Below are 17,158 nucleotides of genomic sequence, written 5' to 3'. Positions count from 1 at the left end.
TGGTTTGCAGGAGAACAGGGCAGAGGCCCTACAGGAAGACACTCAGCTCGCAGTCTTCCAGGTATGACTAACATCTCATGGCCCTGTTTACCCTTCGAGGCTGCTCATATGGCTTGAGTTTTTGGAATTAAATGGACTCTAATTAATGGTGCAAATATTTACGCTCAAAGCTCCATCAAAGAAAACACAGCCTGTTTTTTTCAGAGTAAATATCACAGATGCCAAGGCTGTTGGCAACAGGCCAGAGGCGAGATCGCGGACTCTAGGTAAGTGTTCAAGCTGAGGATGGTAGGTTTCTAGAGAAAGTCCCTTCTGTAATTCAACACACCTGGCGGGTTTTGTCCCCAAATGGCCAAAGTTCTATTCAGGCGGCCCTCAGCGAAGACATCAGGCTTTCATTCAGGAGTCGGTGGTGAAATGCCTCAGTGGCCAAGGATCACTTTACACTGCGTTTAGTTACAAATACAGCAATCGAGCGAGCGGTCTGTAGTCACCCGGGACCTGCTTCTTAAGGCTGGGCCTTTTTCAGGTGCATTTGCCAATGAAAACTTTAGACATTGCCATCTGATCGCAGGGGCTTGCCTGGCGAAACGGCCCATCAGACGGCGTGGGGTGCTGGCCCCTGCTAAGAGCTGGAGGGCAAGCCTTAGTGTCACTTGGGGTCTTTTGCACAAGGGAGCCGTTTTGTCCCAAATGCCTCACCCTCTTCTTCATCATGGGTTGGGGGTGATGATTTCCAGGAAAGGAGAACAAGGAGTCACCCGCTGCCCGCCTCCGCTCTGAGGGCCCTTGAGCAAGGCTCCTCGAGTGTCCCCTGGGGGCTTTCCTTCCCCCTTTCAGTCACAGTATACAAGACAGAGAAGGCTGTGCACAAACGTTCCTCTCGGGCGAGATAACGCTTTCCCAGACATTCAGAGGGAACCTGAGAAGGGAAAGCAGAACTGACTCCATTTATCTCCAAAGGGCTGGGGGCCGCGGCGACACTGAGCCCACGGCACCCTGGGCCCTGGGGTGCACAAAGCCACGGTCTTCTCGGGGAACAGCCTGATGAGGAGTCAGTGTCCTTTGTCCTTGAAAAGCAGAGGGGAAGGCATGTCCCCAGGCCACCTTAAGCCGCCATTTATGACACATTGGACTGAAAAATCTCACACTCAGAATACCAACCAATGTCCACCCTAAGCCCAGGGCCAGGCAGGCTGGCCTGGCGGTCGAGTCCACTGTGACAGCGGCATGGACCATGGCGTAACCCTGCCACCCACCCTGCCAGCCCTGGGACTGTCAGTAGTTGTGCCTAAAGCGCAGGGGGCCTTCCTGGGCTCTGAACCGTCAGGCCACCGTGCACGGGCTCCGGAGGCTGGGGGCAGGACCATCCATCCACAGCCACGACGTGTGTTTGGAACAACATCTAACTGTCAGCACCCCGTTTCCTGTTTCTGTGGTCTCTGAGCGTGGCATTGTTTGGGAGTAGAATGAGCTTTTCTGGATGCTACTGTGCACGCAGGTGGGACTCCCCTGGGCCAGGGTTGGTTTGACAAGTAGGTTGCTCCCAGAGCTGTGTTCTGTCGCCTCTGTTTACTTCAGCCTAAAGGATTTAGTGCCTCTGTGGGCCTCCCACTGGGGATGATGAGTCCTGTCACACTCTGAGACGCAGGAGTCAGCAGGGTGCGGGTGGGACCACCTGGGCCCACGTCCGGTCTGTGCTGCTCACCACGGCACCCTTCAAAGCCTTCTCAAAAGGAGCACCCTTCTCAAATGGAGGGGTTGAGCATGAAGAACCCATGAGGGGAGCCCCTGGTCCAGGCGCGTTTAAGCCCACCGTACATCTGAGCTGTCGCGAGACCGTTGTGGAGTGCGCCAGTCAGCACCCGGCCGCAAACAGATGGCTCCCTCCAGGCGGGTGTGAATGAGACAGCCCACAACAAATGCCACGGAGTAGGGGCTCACACACAGACACTCACTGTCCCCAGTCCTGGAGGCTGGAGTCCGAGAGCCAGGTGTCGGCAGGGCTGGCTCTGAGGCCTCTCTCCTCGGCGTGTGGACGGCCGTCTCCTCCCCGTGTCCCCACAGGGTCGTCCCTCTGTGCATGTCCGTGTCCTGACCTCTGCTTATGAGGACCCCTGTCACAGTGGATGAGGGCCCACCCCAGTGACCTCATTTCACCTTAATTACCTCCTTAAAGGCCCAGCTCCCCACACAGTCACATTCTGAGGTGCTGGGGTTAGGATTCCAACACATGAATTTGGGGGGACACTATTCAGCCCATGACAAGGTGTAATAAAAGGGTAGTTTACAGAAGCAGAGGACAGGTTAGGGGAAATTGACAAGGAGGGATGAGACACTGGGCCCCTAGCAGCAGTGGGGAACCAACACCCGAAGGGCCCTTAAGAGAGAGGGTTAGAGCAGGACCAGAGGGCTGCCTGGGGGGCACTGTGTGCTTCAGGAAAGGGACCTCAGCCTGGCAGGAGTGGCCAGAAAGGTAGGCCCCCAGGTCCTCTGGTCCTGATGGCTGAGTGTTCAGAATCCAGAGGGTGGTGGGGACAAGCGGACACAGTCCACAAAGCCCTCACCCCCAGCACCGAGCAGAGCAGGGTGGCAAGGGAGCGGGGGCCACAGAGCTGTGGCACTGTGTCCGAATGCTTGACCCCAACTGTGTGGACAGCTTAAGAAACCAAACAAACCAGAGCAAACTAAAACAAGCAAACTGGTCACCCCCCCCCCCCCCGGGCCTGCCAGCGCCAGGGTGTGAATGAACCACCCTAAGGGACAGTCACCCCACCCAGTCGAGGTCCTCCAGCTTCTCACTGGCTCACGGGAAGGACATTGGTTCTGGGACCAGGGTGGCTGTTGGGAAAGCCCTGGGCCCAGAGACGGAGCCCACAGCTGTCACGAGCACGATGAACCCCGTACAGATGCTTCTGCACGTTTCTGAGGACCAGAAGAGGGGCTGTCCCTTTCGGGCCCTAATCACCCACAAGTCTCTATGCTACAGGAGCCCAAGTCACCCCTGAAGGGGGATCGTGGACCTGCGCTCAGGCCCACTCAGCTCCCTGCGCTCAGAGGCCTCCTTTCCACAGAAAGGCAACCCTCTTACCACCAGCTTCTCACTTAGAATCTGTGCTTCTCAGTGGAGCACTGTCGTGGAGGCGTCTGCAGGGAGGTGGGGGTGAGCTTTGGTCATTCTGGGCAGGGGGCTGCCCAGCACCTAACTCTCCTTCCAATCAGAGGGTCCCCCAGGTGTGATACTGGTAGATACAGAGCCCACACCTATGTAAGGGGTTGTGAAATCTTCCAGCTCCAAATCCCTGGCAACTGGGCCACAGACATGTGACCCAGGCTTGGCCAATCAGACGCACCAGTGAGTGGCTCGGCCTCTGGACCAGAGAGGGCAGTGTTAGGGTTCTCTCAGGACAGCGTGGCACTGTCCAGGGGCTATGGCAGCCGTGTGCAGTGGCAGGGGTCCTGCAGCAGCATGGGGGTGGAACACTTGCCCCTCCTGCTCACGGCTCTCGCAGGCTGTCTTCATTCCTGCGTCTCCTAGGGCCTCCCCTCATGTTCTTTTCCACATAGGGAACCAGACTTGGTGTCTGTTACTTATAGCCAGGAACTTGACCCATGGAAAGTGAAACGTGCACTCATACCCAGAAGCCCGCTGGTCTCTGACATCTTCCTTCCAAGCTCCTGGTGTGGTCTTATTTCGTGGACACTGTGGATTGTACAGTGGCTCTTGTTTCCTCTTAGAACTGGCTGCTGGGAGGCTCTGAGATGACTTGGGGAGGTGCTCTGAGCAGGTGCTTAGAACTCTGTGTCACCTGCACCTGGATCCAAGCATCAGGGCCGTCTTGGGCGAAGAGATGACTGATCCACACCCGCCTGCCCTCTGCCAGCTCAGCGAGCTTGGGCAAGTGCCTTTTTCTTCCCGTGCCTCAGTTTCCTTATCTGTAACATGGGGGTCCAGTGCCTCCCCCCAGCATGACTTGTCGTCATGGACAGTAAGTGAGCAAAACAGTTAAAACACTCCATGTCTTGCGCACAGAAACCATTCGGTAAGTGTTGACGATTATTTTTAACCATCTTACTTCTAGAACCTTATTTTCCCTATGCCCCTTTTTCCCTACAAACTTCTGAATTATTTTACTTCTTGGGGAATATTAAAGATCTTGGGAAGCTCCTTTCACGCCCTATTAGAACAAGATGGAATCTAAAAGCATATGCTCCAGTAAAGCGCACACTCTGACGTCTTGTACCACCTGAGAAGAACAAGCCGTGAGAATTGCCAACCCAGGGAATTAAAAGCATCTTTCATCTTTAATAGAGTCTTGAAGGACCAACAGGAAATATTTAGGAAAGTGGAAGACTTCAAACAATGAATATTTATTGAGCAGCTCATATTGTCCTGGCACTGGTCTAAGGGCTGAGGATATAGGGCTTTGAAAAAGTCTTGCCGCTTTGGAAATTATATTCCTATGTGGGAGAAAGAGAATAAGCAAATAATGTCTTTGCTGGAGAGCAAGGGAGGGGGTTGAAGAAAAAAGCAGCCAGCTGAGGGGATAGAAAATAACAAGATACCATAGACGTGGGTCAGGGAGGAGACTTGTGCGTGGAGGTCTCCGTAAAGGAGGGGAAGGAGTCCGCAGGCGCCTGGAGACGGACTTTCCAGGCCCAGGGACCAGCCGTGGAAAGGCCCTGCGGGCAGCCGTCTGTTACTTTTACAACATGCTTAACTGTCCTCACAGTGCTGGTGTAGAGGAAGGACATAGAATCCTCCTGGATTTAGGAACACGTCTTCGGGCACAATCCCAGGCAGATATTGACACAGCCTATTTACCCAGAACTATCTTATCACACTACAGTGCGAAAGTGACAAAAAAAATCCCGCTGGTCACAGATTGTTTTACAGCTCCAGGAAGATTACACATATGATGTTAATTACAGCATTTTACAGTTTCCAACACGAGGAAGTAACACAGACATGTATGTAAAACCTTCCCAGGAAATAAGCAGCCCAGTTGTGCGTGAGGCAGTTGTCTCATAATTGATTCAGTGCCAGCCGCCTATGCACTTGAAAGAATGCTCACATTTTACCGGGACTGAAAAATACTTATCCAAGGGACTATGTCCCCACCTGACAAAAAAATGTCTAGGCTTGCATGGCTCACCCTGTACATGGGAGCGTGAGATAACGCCGGCATTTCCAAACATGGCCTAGTGGTCAAATACCCCAGCGGTTTCTCTGAACTCGCTTTTCTTTCCAATGGAGTCATTTATCCGAAGCAGAGGCCGTGGGGGTCACCCACCCCATTTTACAGATGACAGACCAAGGCTCAGAGGGAGGAGGGGAACCCAGGTCCCTGGCCAGCTGACGGTCCGTCAGCACCAGGACTAGAAATTGTCCTGAACTTGTGCCACAGACTGCCAGTTGCCCCACCCCTCTATATTTATTCTTTGTCTTTTTCCTAGTGAAAGAACTCCTAGTTTTCAACTTGTACGTGACTACCCAGAACAAAGGCTGCGTGTCCTCGTCTTCCTTGCAGCTCAGTGTGGGACCAAGTTCAGGCCCGTGGGAATGAGTGAAAGCGTGAGGGCAACTTTCAGGGCGGGACCGTGCCCTTCTTTGCCTTTTCTCTTTCCTGTACTGGAATGCTGATTTGATGGCTTGAGCTCAGGCAGTCATTTTGGGCCATGAGGTGGATGCCTTTGCTGAACAGGGCAGAACAGACTGAGAGAAGGACCCTCCCTGGGTCTCTGATGACGTCGGGAAACCCCTCACCAGCCTGGAACCCTGAAATGCCCACCTCTGGACTTCTCTTCTATGACAGGAAATCACTTCCACCTTTTTCAAGACAGTTTTTTTGTCCCTCGCTGCTGAACCAACATAGGCCTTCCCTGGGTCTCCTCTCCCTGCAATGCGGCTGTTTGTGCAAGATGAAGAAACAGTCCCAGGGAGGGGGGTGTGAAACAATTGCTAAAGCAAACAGCCCCTGCCTCCAGGGTGGGGGCTGAGACTGAGGCCTGGGGCGCATTCGCAGCAGGACTAATCAGTGAGGCTCACGACACAGTGGAGGCCTTGGCCACCGTGGCTGCTGTCAGCCCAGCCGTGCCCTGCCCTCCCTGAGGACACACTGCAGGGGCTCTGAGAAAACACTTCCCTCAAAGGTCCCTCGAGGCTCAGCATTGGGGACAGTTGGGTGCACCGATCCATTGAGCTCTGGTCAGGCTTCGGATGTGCAGCCATCCTGGGTTCCCTCGGGAGCTAACGTTCCTTCAGGCCTCCCTCACCCCCCTTCCTATCTGCCCACACTTCCTACCTCCTCCTAAGGACCTGATTGGCGAGGAGTGACCAATCAACCTGTCACGTTCCTGCCATGGGGTCTCACAGAGCCCCCGAGCTGTCTCCTCTCCTTGCCCTGAGAGTAGGGTTTCCAGGCGGGAATTCCCACCCATTTTCAGGATTTTTTTCGCTTTCCTGTTCCCGAATCCCAAGAAAAGTTGGTCAGGAAATCGCAAAAATCAACTCCTTGAACCCAGTAATACCCACAATGGGAAATAAGCGTACTACTCACAATGTATCTCTTAGACATTTTTTCTATTTATCGCTAGGGTTTCCTGATGGGAATTTCCACCCGTTCTCGGGAATTCTTTTCGCTATTCCGTTCCCGAATCCTGAGAAAAGTTGGTTGGGAAATTGGGAAAATCGGCTCCTCGAACCCAGGTCATTTGTAGTATTGGCTGTCACTTTGTGGAAACAATTCATCACGGAGAACAGAAAACGGTTTATATTTCGGGATTCGGGAACGGGAAAGCGAAAAAATCACTGAGAACGGGCGGGAATTCCCACCTGGAAACCCCACCTGAGAGCCCACAGTGGCGCTTCACAACTCCTCTGGGCGAGGAGAGAGGCACAGGCTCTCAGTGGGGTCGGATACTGAAGAGGAAATAGAGGCAGCAGCCAGAGAGAGGCACTTTCCAGCTCCAGTATCAGACAATGAACAGGAAAAATGTTGCCACATGCATCCTGTTCTTCTAGGAGCTCTCTGGGAGGGGCCTTGGGAGAACAGGCCCATTTTACAGAAGAGGAAGCTGAGAACTGGGAGATTCATTTGCCCCAGCGAGGCAGTCCCAGCACCCAGATCTAGCCCTGCCTCAGACCAGAGCCTGGGGTCTCCTTACCACCCTTTCCGGCCTCCATCCTGGGAGGAAAGGGAAACCCTGGATCTTAGGTGACGCCTGGAGGAGAGCAGCTTCTCACTGCCTGCCATGTACCCCCATCCCTTGCCAAGGACTCCCCCACGGTCTCTGCAACCCATGCTGTCCCATGGATGCCCAACACCCTCATCCATTAAGCAGCAGTCACCAGGAAAGTCTTGTGCTAACCTCATTTGTGGTAGGGTGTGACTGATTGATACATGTCTGTTTCCCTTTGGAGATGCTGGAATTATGATCAAGGGCTCTGAGAACCTAGCGCTTAATGACAAAGGAAAGACGGAAAGATGCAGATTCCAACGGTAGAACAACAGGTCTTTTCAGGGGACTCTCGCTCAAGTTACAGCCCTGTGCTGCCAGTAGGGTGGTACTTAAAGCCAAGTCAGAGGACCGTGGGCTGTGCAGTTGGCACAGGAGTATCATCTACTCTGCAGTTCCTGGTCAGAAATCCCAGCCAGGAAATGTTCCTGGGAGAAGTGGAGGCTGGCATCCGAGGCTGGAGGTCTACGGCCTTATCCCCTCCAGATACAGATGGCACAGACCACTGCATCCCAGCCCTTCCCTGAAAGGACCCCAGGACAGCCCCTCTGTTCCTGCTTTCCTTCTCTATTAAAGGGCTCACGTGTTTGCTCTAAGATTTGGCATTTCCCAGAATCCTTAGCCCGGATTCCCTGCCTCCTCTGCATCAGGCTGGCCCCTCCCACCTGGACTCTGCCTTATGGATGATGATGACAGCGATGCCACCATGCCTCTTGGCTGGCCAGCCGAAGAGGAAACAGGTCCTCGGACAATCTCAGTGTAGGGATCTCAAAAATTTGGCAACGCTTTGTAGCTATTTGAGGGCTCCGCTGTAAACATTTGATTGCTCAATTTGCATTCTTCCGCCCTCTGTCTTGACTCTCAGGCACTTTGAGATCAAGCCAAAAATAAAAATTAGTTGTTTTCCAGCTAATTCGCTCATTTTTGCAAATCCTCACTCTGTCCCCCTCTGCCCTTGGAACTTGTCTCCCAAAGGAGGCCAGAGGGCCCAGGAGACAGAGAGTCATCCTGGGGGCTGTTCCAGCTTTAAGGGAGTCTCTGGGAAGACAGCTACCCCCAGGACTCTGAATTCTGACCTCTGACCTCTGAGGAGGAAGCGGAGTGGGGGCCACTGAGAACCACCTCCTGCCCCCTCTGTCCTGCAGGAGAGGATGCCCCAGCTCCTGTCTTGAAGTTCCCACTGTGGGGCCAGAGGAGGTGAGTCAGCTTCCTCATTCATTCATTCATTCATTCATTCACTCACTCACTCAATCACTCGTAGGTGGAGTGATGTCATTCATTCATTCACTAGTCAAAGGACAGAGGGTGGGGCTGGTCAGATGGAACCAAGTCTTGGACGTGGTGGCTGGATTCCTGTGAGACAAGAGAGGGCTCTGCTTTCAGACACGCCCTCCACCCTGGCCCGAAGCATCCCCAGCTGGTCCCTGATGCCAGGAGGGCCCTCAGGTCCCCCGCTTCCCAAGCAGGGCCCTCCCTCTAGGGATCGCAGGCAGGACATTACTGGCTGGGAGAGCAGAGCGAGTTGTTGTTCCTTTTTGAGCTTCCTGGTCTTACCCACCTGGCGGGGAGGGTGTGAGAGATGCCGCCTGCCTCACCAGGACGACCATAACCACTCCACACGTGTTGCTCAGAATGGAATCTGCTCGTCGTGCTGGAGGCCGAAGCCTGGAGTCAGGTCTCAGGCTGCCCGTGCCCCATGGTGAGGAGAGGGTGGGGCTGGGACCAGGCCCCAGTCTCTGAATTCTCAGCCCCCCTTTATGGTCCCCTCTTCCTACATGAGGGGCGGCTTAGTGGTTACAGGAGGAGTCTCTGGAGAGAGGCAGTCACTCACAGCCCTAACACCACATGCTCTGTGACCCTCGGGGATGACTTCATCTCTCTGGGCCTCAGCTTTACCATTATGTGAAATGGGATCATAACAGCACTTTAGGTACCAGACCCTGTGCTTACAGCCCTTAACACATTGTAACTCAAGTCTTTCCCCACCCTAGAGTGCTGTGGGATGGACACTATTATTAGCCCCATTTTACTGATGAGTACACCAAGGCACAGAGAGGTGAAGCAACTTGCTCTAGGCAGCACAGCTGGGAAACAAGAGAGCGGAGGTCTCACACAGGGCCTGGCCCCAAAGCTTTGGCATTGGGCGACCTCACAGGGTCCCGGGAGGCCCCAGTACATTGCGGCCTGAAGGCTCACCTGGATGTCCAGTACACAGTTAGCACTCAATGCAGATAGTAGGTGGTTCTCAGTGGATGGAGGTGGGATTGTGCCTTCAAGGGACATTGGGCAATGTCTGGAGACATTTTGGGTTGTCACGCCACACAGAAGGTGGCCTCTAATGGGTGGGAGCCAGAGATGAGGCTCCATACGCCACAGAGCACAGGACCGCCCTCCCCCTCGCCCCCAACGACAAGAACAAGCCAGCCCACATGTCAACAAAGCCAAGGCTGAGAAGCCGGGAGTTGTCATCTAGAAGGGTCTTGCCATCCAGAAGGCGACTTCACCGACCCACTGATGAGCCTCCCCACACCAGGGAGGGCGGGAGGGCGCTTTCCCCAGCCCCGCTGGTCTGGGCACCCCTAGAAGCCTCATTCCCTGGGTCCTCCCTGCAGGCTTCCAGGGTCCCAGAGGGCAGACTGGGTGTCCAGCCTGGGCTGGCTGGGCTGGCAGCAAGCGGCGTTCCCCTGGCCCCCACCCCTGTGGACCCCGCATGCTCCTTACTCGCCAGCAGAGGGTCCAGAGCCGTCTCCTCCATTGGAGCACCTCCCGTGCCCTGGTCTCCGGTGGGCGCCGGGCTCTTGCAGCCAGGCTGCATGACACCTCTGCCCCGGAATCTCAGGCAAGGTGACAGAGGCGGCCCTTGAGGGTGAGCAGAGTTTGCAAAGTGAGTCAGCAGGACAGAGTGTTCACAGCCAGGTGTTGCCTGGGGGTTGATTATTAACATGCAGCTCAGACACTCCCCCAGGATCCCCCTGCATGGCATGTGCCAGCCTTAATCGTGGTCCGGAGTGACACACACAGTCAGGGCCCTGATTATCTACTGAAGGGGAGGGGTGGTGCCCAGGGACCCTCTTCCCTTCACCTACAGGGCTTCAGTTCTGAAAAGTCAGGGTCGCTGAAGGAGAGTGGTCCCATTTCATAGCCGGCACTAACCCCCTGGTCAGCAGTGGTCCCTTCAGATCACCCTGCTGCCCTTTCATAAGCACCTTTTCTGTTCCCCATGCTGTGCCAGGCACTCGGCATATGTCATCTCCTTGAATATTCTCTCCACCTTGCAAATGAAGGTTTGGGCATCTCTGTGTCACAGGTCAAGTGAAGCAAGGCCCAGGCAGGTCGCTGTCCAGCAACAGGTCTGGTGATGAGCAAGGAAGAAGAAGAGCAAATCATTTCTTCTCTTGGGGTCTCTGTTTTCTTAACTGATAAATGAGCTCACAGTATTGCCTGCACCGCAGGGCTATTGTGAGGGTTAAATGCAGGAGAAAAGCTGAGCCTGGATGTCTGAGCACACAGTGGGTGCTCAATAAATGTTGGCTGTTTATTATGTCACTGGGCCATGTCTCGAGACCAAGGATCCTTGCCTTCTCTGCTCACTGGTGTGTCAGCACATGGCAGGTATTGGATGAATGGTTATGTCAGGTGACCTGGCCCAGGCCACAGGGCAGGACAGAGTCTCCACCCAGGAGGGTCTGACTCCATTCAGGCCCCAAGATATCATTCATCACTTGGGAAAGTGAATCACACTTCCTTTAGGTAGGAGGTTTGAAAGCAGCAGCTCTAGGCGTGTCCGCAGGCTGGTCCACATGGGCCCCAGGCCAGGAAACTGCCTGACATTCCACCATTGGTGCAGATGATAGCAGAGCCCTGGCTCTGGTGACAGTGTGGCTGCTCAGCACTCACTCCTGTGGCTCTCCTGATTGGAGGAGACTCTGAGGGTGTGGACCAGGGTGGTGGCTTGGTGAAGGAATGTGGGGAGACCTCCCTTGTGCGAGTGGGGGAAGCTCGGAGGGCAGGGGACTCTTGAGGGCGGCAGGGCAGGGGAGCTGAGAACACATTGCATTGTTGTCCTCCCTGAAAGTCCACTCTGGGCGCAAGCATTTCATTCCAAAGCTGGCCCTGGCTCTCTCAGCCACGGCAGCCCCATCCTACAGGACCTCAAGTGAGACTCAAGGAAGGTAAGTCAGAGGCTGCCATTGGAGAGATGCAATGATATATCCAATTCACTCATTCCCTCACTCACTCACTCCCTCATTCATTCCACTGTTCACGCTTCTCTCCAGAAAGCGTTTTCTGAGCTCCCATGATGTCTGGAAAGGATGTTTTGGGGTAAAGAGCAGGGATGAAAGTAGGCACGTTCCTGCTATCAAGCAGTGCCTGGGGTGGTCTCGCAGGGAGAAAGCCAGGTTACGACATTCCATTTTGAAGGTGAAATAGATGCCCTCCTGTTGTCCCCCTTTTATAAGATTAGTGCCCTCATCCTGGGCGCTAGATGTGGTCTACACAGACAGCACTGGGTCATGCCGAAGCTGCAGAATCCCCCAGGGTCAGAATTTTCTTAGCTGTAGGTGAGGTTAGTCCAGAGGGACGGTGCAAATGCCAGGCAGTTGAAGTTTTGTTTGGCATTTAAAGCCTCCTAATGGGTTTTCAACATTTACACTTGTCTTATTATTAATAATCCCAATTACTAAGGCTTGGCCCTGCCAACTGCATATCGTTTTATAAATACTGTCGGGACAGGAAGGTCATCCACAGCTCTTTGCAGCAGCAGCAACGGTCCTATGGGTGAAAGAAAGTTTGAAATAAATTCTCAGGGCAGAAAAAGTCACCTCCCAAATGGAGGGCTGAGGTTTGCCCTTTAAGAAGTGCCTCTGTTTTCACTCAGGTGCTAGAGTAAAACTTTTAGGGGCTCTCCTGACCTTTAAATCATGCATGTGGACGTTCAAAGCCAGGCTCTGCAGGGCCCCGGCTGCCTGAGGGCGAGACTGGGCCACCTCTTGGGTTTGTATTTAAAAAGTGACAAATGGTCAGAGTTACTGGTGCGGGGAATGGAAAGACTGGGGAACTGCACTTCTCCGGGTGCCCTCTGAGCCGCTGGCTTCGTGTGAGCCGGGCGGGCGTTGTAAACAGTGAAATGTAATATTGCCTTATTTGGTCACAGAGGCAAGTTATCACTTGCCGAGGCCTCTTTGGCTTTGACTGTGTGAGCCAGGACCAGGCAGTGGGAGTGTGGGGGCTGCCGGGCGGGGCTCCAGGACCCCCCATTTGGACGGAGCCCCTGGGGTCTGGCATTGACAGGCTGCTTATGCTGGGGCACTGCCGGAGTTAGGGGGTGTCTGCGGGGCCCCTGGCTGGCTTTGCAGTAGACTAGGAGTCTAGTGCAGGGGACTAGGTGTTAGAACCGCCTTCTACTTCTCTGTGGTTTGTATGGCACCCACACAGAGTTGAAACAACAAAACCGATCGTCTCGGAGCAGAGCGGGGTTGAGACATGGCAGGGGCCCCTGGATTTCAGGGGTGCCAAGGAAAGGAAGAGCCAGGGGTCACTGTAGTGGGGGTCACTGGGGTGCAACGCTCGCGACTCAGCACCTGCCACGTGTCCTGAACACTGAAGTGCTTGACTTCTGTTGGAGGGACAGATGGCTGGGGTCCTGGTGCTTGAGCCGGAGCCTGGTGACAGCCACAGAGAGGACAGTCCCTCTCTCCAGGAGCTGCCCGCAGGCTGCCCAGAGATAGCCCAGTGGATACCCCCTTGGTCCAGGGACAGGAGCGCGCCACATACCCCTCTGGGAGATGATGGCCGCCATGGGAAAGGCAGCCGCCTGCTTAGTCACCACTCTCCATGCCTGGGCATTGCCTCTGAGGGGTGACCTGGGGAGGACTGGACAGCATGAGTCACAGGAAACAAAGAGGAAACACAAAGGGGCCATGACTCACAGATTGCCCAGAGTGGAGAGGAAAGGCCAGTGCACAAAGTGGTGGGTGGGGTGTTGGAGCCGTGGCCTGGCATCAGAGGAGCTTGGGCTCAGGGCACCCAGGCAGCGCCACACAGGCCACGGGGTGGAGTTTGGCATGTTTCAGGTGAAAAGGCAACTTCTGCTGAATCTTGATGGCCTTGAGCAGCCTTCCAACTTCACCCTGGCCCAAGTCTGGACCTCTTCCCCGTCTACTGGATGGTTAGTTCCAGGTGAGCAGACATAGCTGTCTGGAGCACCCGTTTCTTGTCCTGGAACCTGCTGTCTCGAACAGGTGGGACATGGGCTCATTGGGGCGCAGCCCTGCACTGGGGAAGAGTTCGCCGGGGTCCCCCATAGCTCAAGGGGCCATCCCCTGGGCAAGTTTTACTTCCCTGGACACTGGTGTCCTTATCTGTCGAATGGAGAGGTGTGATGGTTCTTCTAGGGACATTGTCACGTCCAAAGCAGTAGAAAGCCTGAGGACACAGTTTGTGCCGAGCTGGCCCAGGTGAGCAGCAGAAGAGGCAGAGCGGCTGGAGGCGGCCCCACGTGGGGCGATCTTAGTGTGGACACCCGTGACCTCAGCCTCTGCATCTGGAAAACCAGTGAGGCTCGATGACGGCCAAGATGGTGGATGGTAGATTTCTGTGAGCTTCCCAATGGGTCTGGCCCATTTTAAACCTCATCGTCTCATCAGGTGATTAAACCCATTGCACCAATTTGGCTGCTGAGAGAGCTGACACCTGAAGAAATGAAGCAACTTGGCTGAAGTCACTAAGACCTGGATGCTGGTCTCTGGGCTTGTCCTGTGGCACCGAAACCCTGCGGGGTGTCTGAGCTGGGGAGGCCCAAGACCATCGGCCCCCTACCAGCGAGGCTGGGCTCCTTCTGGGTAAGGAGAGGAGGTTGGGTCTCCAGAAACATCTCTTTGGAAAGTTTTAAAAATTCCCATCATGAAACAATTCAGTTTGGGGGTGTGGGGGGGAGCAGGCACGATGTGAACGTCTAATCTGAGAGTTGTTCCTCCTCCAAATATCCTTCCAATAACTAAGAATAGTGGATTCTGTTCTGACCATTAAACTTGAACCCCACTTATCATTTTCCGACACGTTATGCCATTATTTTGAATTGTCGGCAAGAGCGCCTGGAGCTGCAGGGGTTGGCGGGCGTCCCGTTAGGCGCTTTTGTTTGGGCCTAGAGATAGGATTGCAGCTGTCTTATAAAGAGAGATGTGAGGAAAGGAGAAGAGTGGCTTTTTTTTTTTCCCTCCCCCTTCTGAGATATGTTCTGAGTTCTGCCTTCTGGGCTGGGTTCCTGGGGAAATGCATAGGAGGCCTTATTTGGGATTATTGAGTTCCTTGGATTTTATGGGCATTAAATACTTGCTCTCAGCACCGTGTCTGAGCTTCAGTTTCTGCGGTGGGCGATGGTGGTCTTGTGGGAGGCTGCGTGTGACGGCGAGAAGCTGGCGGACCCAGTCACCAAAGTTGCTCGACTGAGCCATCTGCTCTCCTGCACGGTGGCAATGATGACAGCCCCAGATGCAGGATGAGATGAGATGCTGTGTGTGTGTGTGTGTGTGTGTGTGTGTGTGTGTGTGTGTGTGTAGGGGGTGCGGAGTGCATGTGGCAGCCTCTAGGGCCAAGCCTGCGTTGCATGGTGGGCTGAGAATAAAGAGTAGAGGTTTGCCGAGCGCTCACTGTGGCCCCAGAGCTGATAGAGGCACAGCAATGCTCAGTGAACCCTGTTGGATGGATGAGGAAAGTAAGGCTCAGACAGGTTTAGTTACTCTCTCAAGGGCACACAGCCTGTGAGTGGTCACACCAGAGTTTGAGTCTAGATCAGTACTCGTACAGATTGTCCTTTCTCTCTCTGCTCTCTATCAAATGCCCACAGGTGCCAGAGACGTGGACCCATTGCTGGTGGTCTCCCTGCGACATTATAAGCCAGGCTTTTCAAAAAGACCCAAAACCTTTTGGGAATGGAAAATGGTGCAGCCGTTGCAGAAAACAGTTTGATTCCTCACTAAGTTAAACATAGAATAGTCCCATGACCTAGCACTTCCACTCCTGGGTAGACACCCCAAAGAATTGAAAATGGGGTCGAACAAAAGATGGTACACTAATGTTCACAGCAGCGTTATTCACAACAGCCCAAAGGGGGACACAACCCACGCCCATCGACAGATGATGGGTAAAGCAAACATGGTCCATCCACACAATGGAATGCTACTCAGCCGTGAACAGGAATGAAGCACGGGCACGCTACAACACAGACGGACCTTGAGGACATTATGCTGAGTGAAAAAGCTGATCAAAAAGACCTCAAAATGTACGTTTCCATTTATATGCAATTCCAGAATAGTCGAACCTATAGGACAGAAAGCAAGTTGGTGGCTGCCAGGGGCTGGGGGGGGGGGGGGCAGTGGGGAGTGATGGCCAATGGACATGGGTTTCCTTTTGGGGTGATGACGATATTCTGGGACTAGATGGTGGCTATAGTTCTATAACATGATGAAGGCACGAAATGCCACTGAACTGTGCACCTTATAGTTAAATATGCTGAATGGGTCAGAGTCGGTATGTGGGGTCCCCAGGGGATGTGTGGCTTCTGCTTCCTGGCAGCCTGTCCTCCCTCTGAAACAGGGCCCCCACTTTCCCTGGGGCCACCGTCCCCACTCTGGTCATGAGAATAAGAAGGGGCCGACCCCTCTGTCCAGCTTTAGGGTGGCCTATGACCCGGGCTGGCCTTGAGCTCTGCCAGTCCTGGGCCACAGTGATAGGTCCGGGGATGGCCGTGCGGCTCAGACTGGTCTAGTGGAAGTTAGTCCTGGGAGTTTTGCTGGAATCTGGATAAGACAGAAGCCTGGAGCTGCTGGTGGCATCTTCACCACCCCTTGGGGACAGCACAGGGGTAGCAGAGCTAAAAGCTGAAGGCAGTCCTACCCTGGGTCCACCTGGGCCCCGTTAGTGGACACTTGACTGTCCAGAAATGTGACCTGATCATTATTCCGTTGTCTAAGTGTCCGTTCGGTTTCTGTCTCTTGCAGACAGGGCATCCTGAGGAATGCAGGAGGGGTGCAAATTTCAGCTGCCCCTCAGGCTGGGGGTGGGAGCCGTTTGGATTAGCACTAGCTGACTGACCAGGAGGGCACTGGGTCCTGTCCTGCTAAAGAAAGGGTATGTGGCAGGGCCCCCGGACAGGGCAGCGTGGGGCCACCCCCTCCCTCACTGCGCCTTTGGGGCCCACGCCTCCTCAGAGGGCCAGCCTTCCCGCCACACAGCTGGGAAGAAGTCCTGGCTTTGGCTTCAGGCACCTGCGTGTGGCGCCTCCCAGCCACCTGCCAACCGTGTGACCTTGCGCTGGACTCTTGTCCTTACGGCCTCAGTGTCCTCACCTGCAAGTTGGGGATCATGATGTCCACCCCAGGTACCACGCCCTGAGTGCCACCTCGGTCTCTGGGCAGCCTGGCCAGATCCTGGCTCCATCATGTGCCCCCGCCTGCCTCCATTTCCCCATCGGTCACCTAGGAGGAATGAGCTGTCTCCTTCCGGGGCTGCTGCCCAGCAGAAGAATCTGTGAGTATAAATGCTCAAAACAGTGGCTGGGTGACACTTGGTGAACATTGCTAGCCCCGGGCCGGGCTATGGTGAAGAGTAAGGGGACAATCTGGGAAGGGCACGGGTCCCCCTGTTCACCCCGCTCCCAAGCCGTTCCAAGCATTAGAGTGGCTGCAGCTGGCCTCTCTCCAGAGTGGGCTGATCTGTCACCCAGTGACAGCTGTGCCTGCACCCTTGCCCGGTCCTTAGCTGTGATGCCAGCGTCCAGGAATGCCCCGGCCCACAGCCTTCAGTCTCTTCTCTGGGAGCTCATGCATTACGGCTGCAAAAATAAATAAATGCCGTAAGCTGCCCTCCGGCTGCCTACCCGCTGATGTGGCCTCTGCAAATACAGGGTGCCACCAGCCAC

The 17,158-nt window shown here is 54.6% G+C and overlaps 1 protein-coding gene across 8 annotated transcripts in view; it reads right to left on the bottom strand.

Moving 5' to 3' along the window:
• ANO1 (anoctamin 1) overlaps positions 1-10,119 on the bottom strand; it is a 155,801-nt gene extending 145,682 nt beyond the window's left edge. For all 8 annotated transcript variants that reach the window (XM_019755675.3, XM_019755679.3, XM_074336865.2 and 5 more), the window contains exon 1: positions 9,961-10,119. In XM_019755675.3, coding sequence (XP_019611234.2) covers positions 9,961-10,054 — 94 coding nt within the window. In that variant the 5' untranslated portion in view covers positions 10,055-10,119. The remainder of the gene's footprint in view (positions 1-9,960) is intronic.
• Between the last annotated feature and the right edge of the window lie 7,039 nt (positions 10,120-17,158).

Source organism: Rhinolophus sinicus, chromosome 14 (genome assembly GCF_057876585.1).
Source record: "Rhinolophus sinicus isolate RSI-liver-muscle chromosome 14, RSI-T2T, whole genome shotgun sequence".
Taxonomy (NCBI): domain Eukaryota; kingdom Metazoa; phylum Chordata; class Mammalia; order Chiroptera; family Rhinolophidae; genus Rhinolophus; species Rhinolophus sinicus.
The sequence above is the reverse complement of the archived record's forward strand: the minus strand, read 5'-3'. Positions and strand labels throughout refer to the sequence as shown.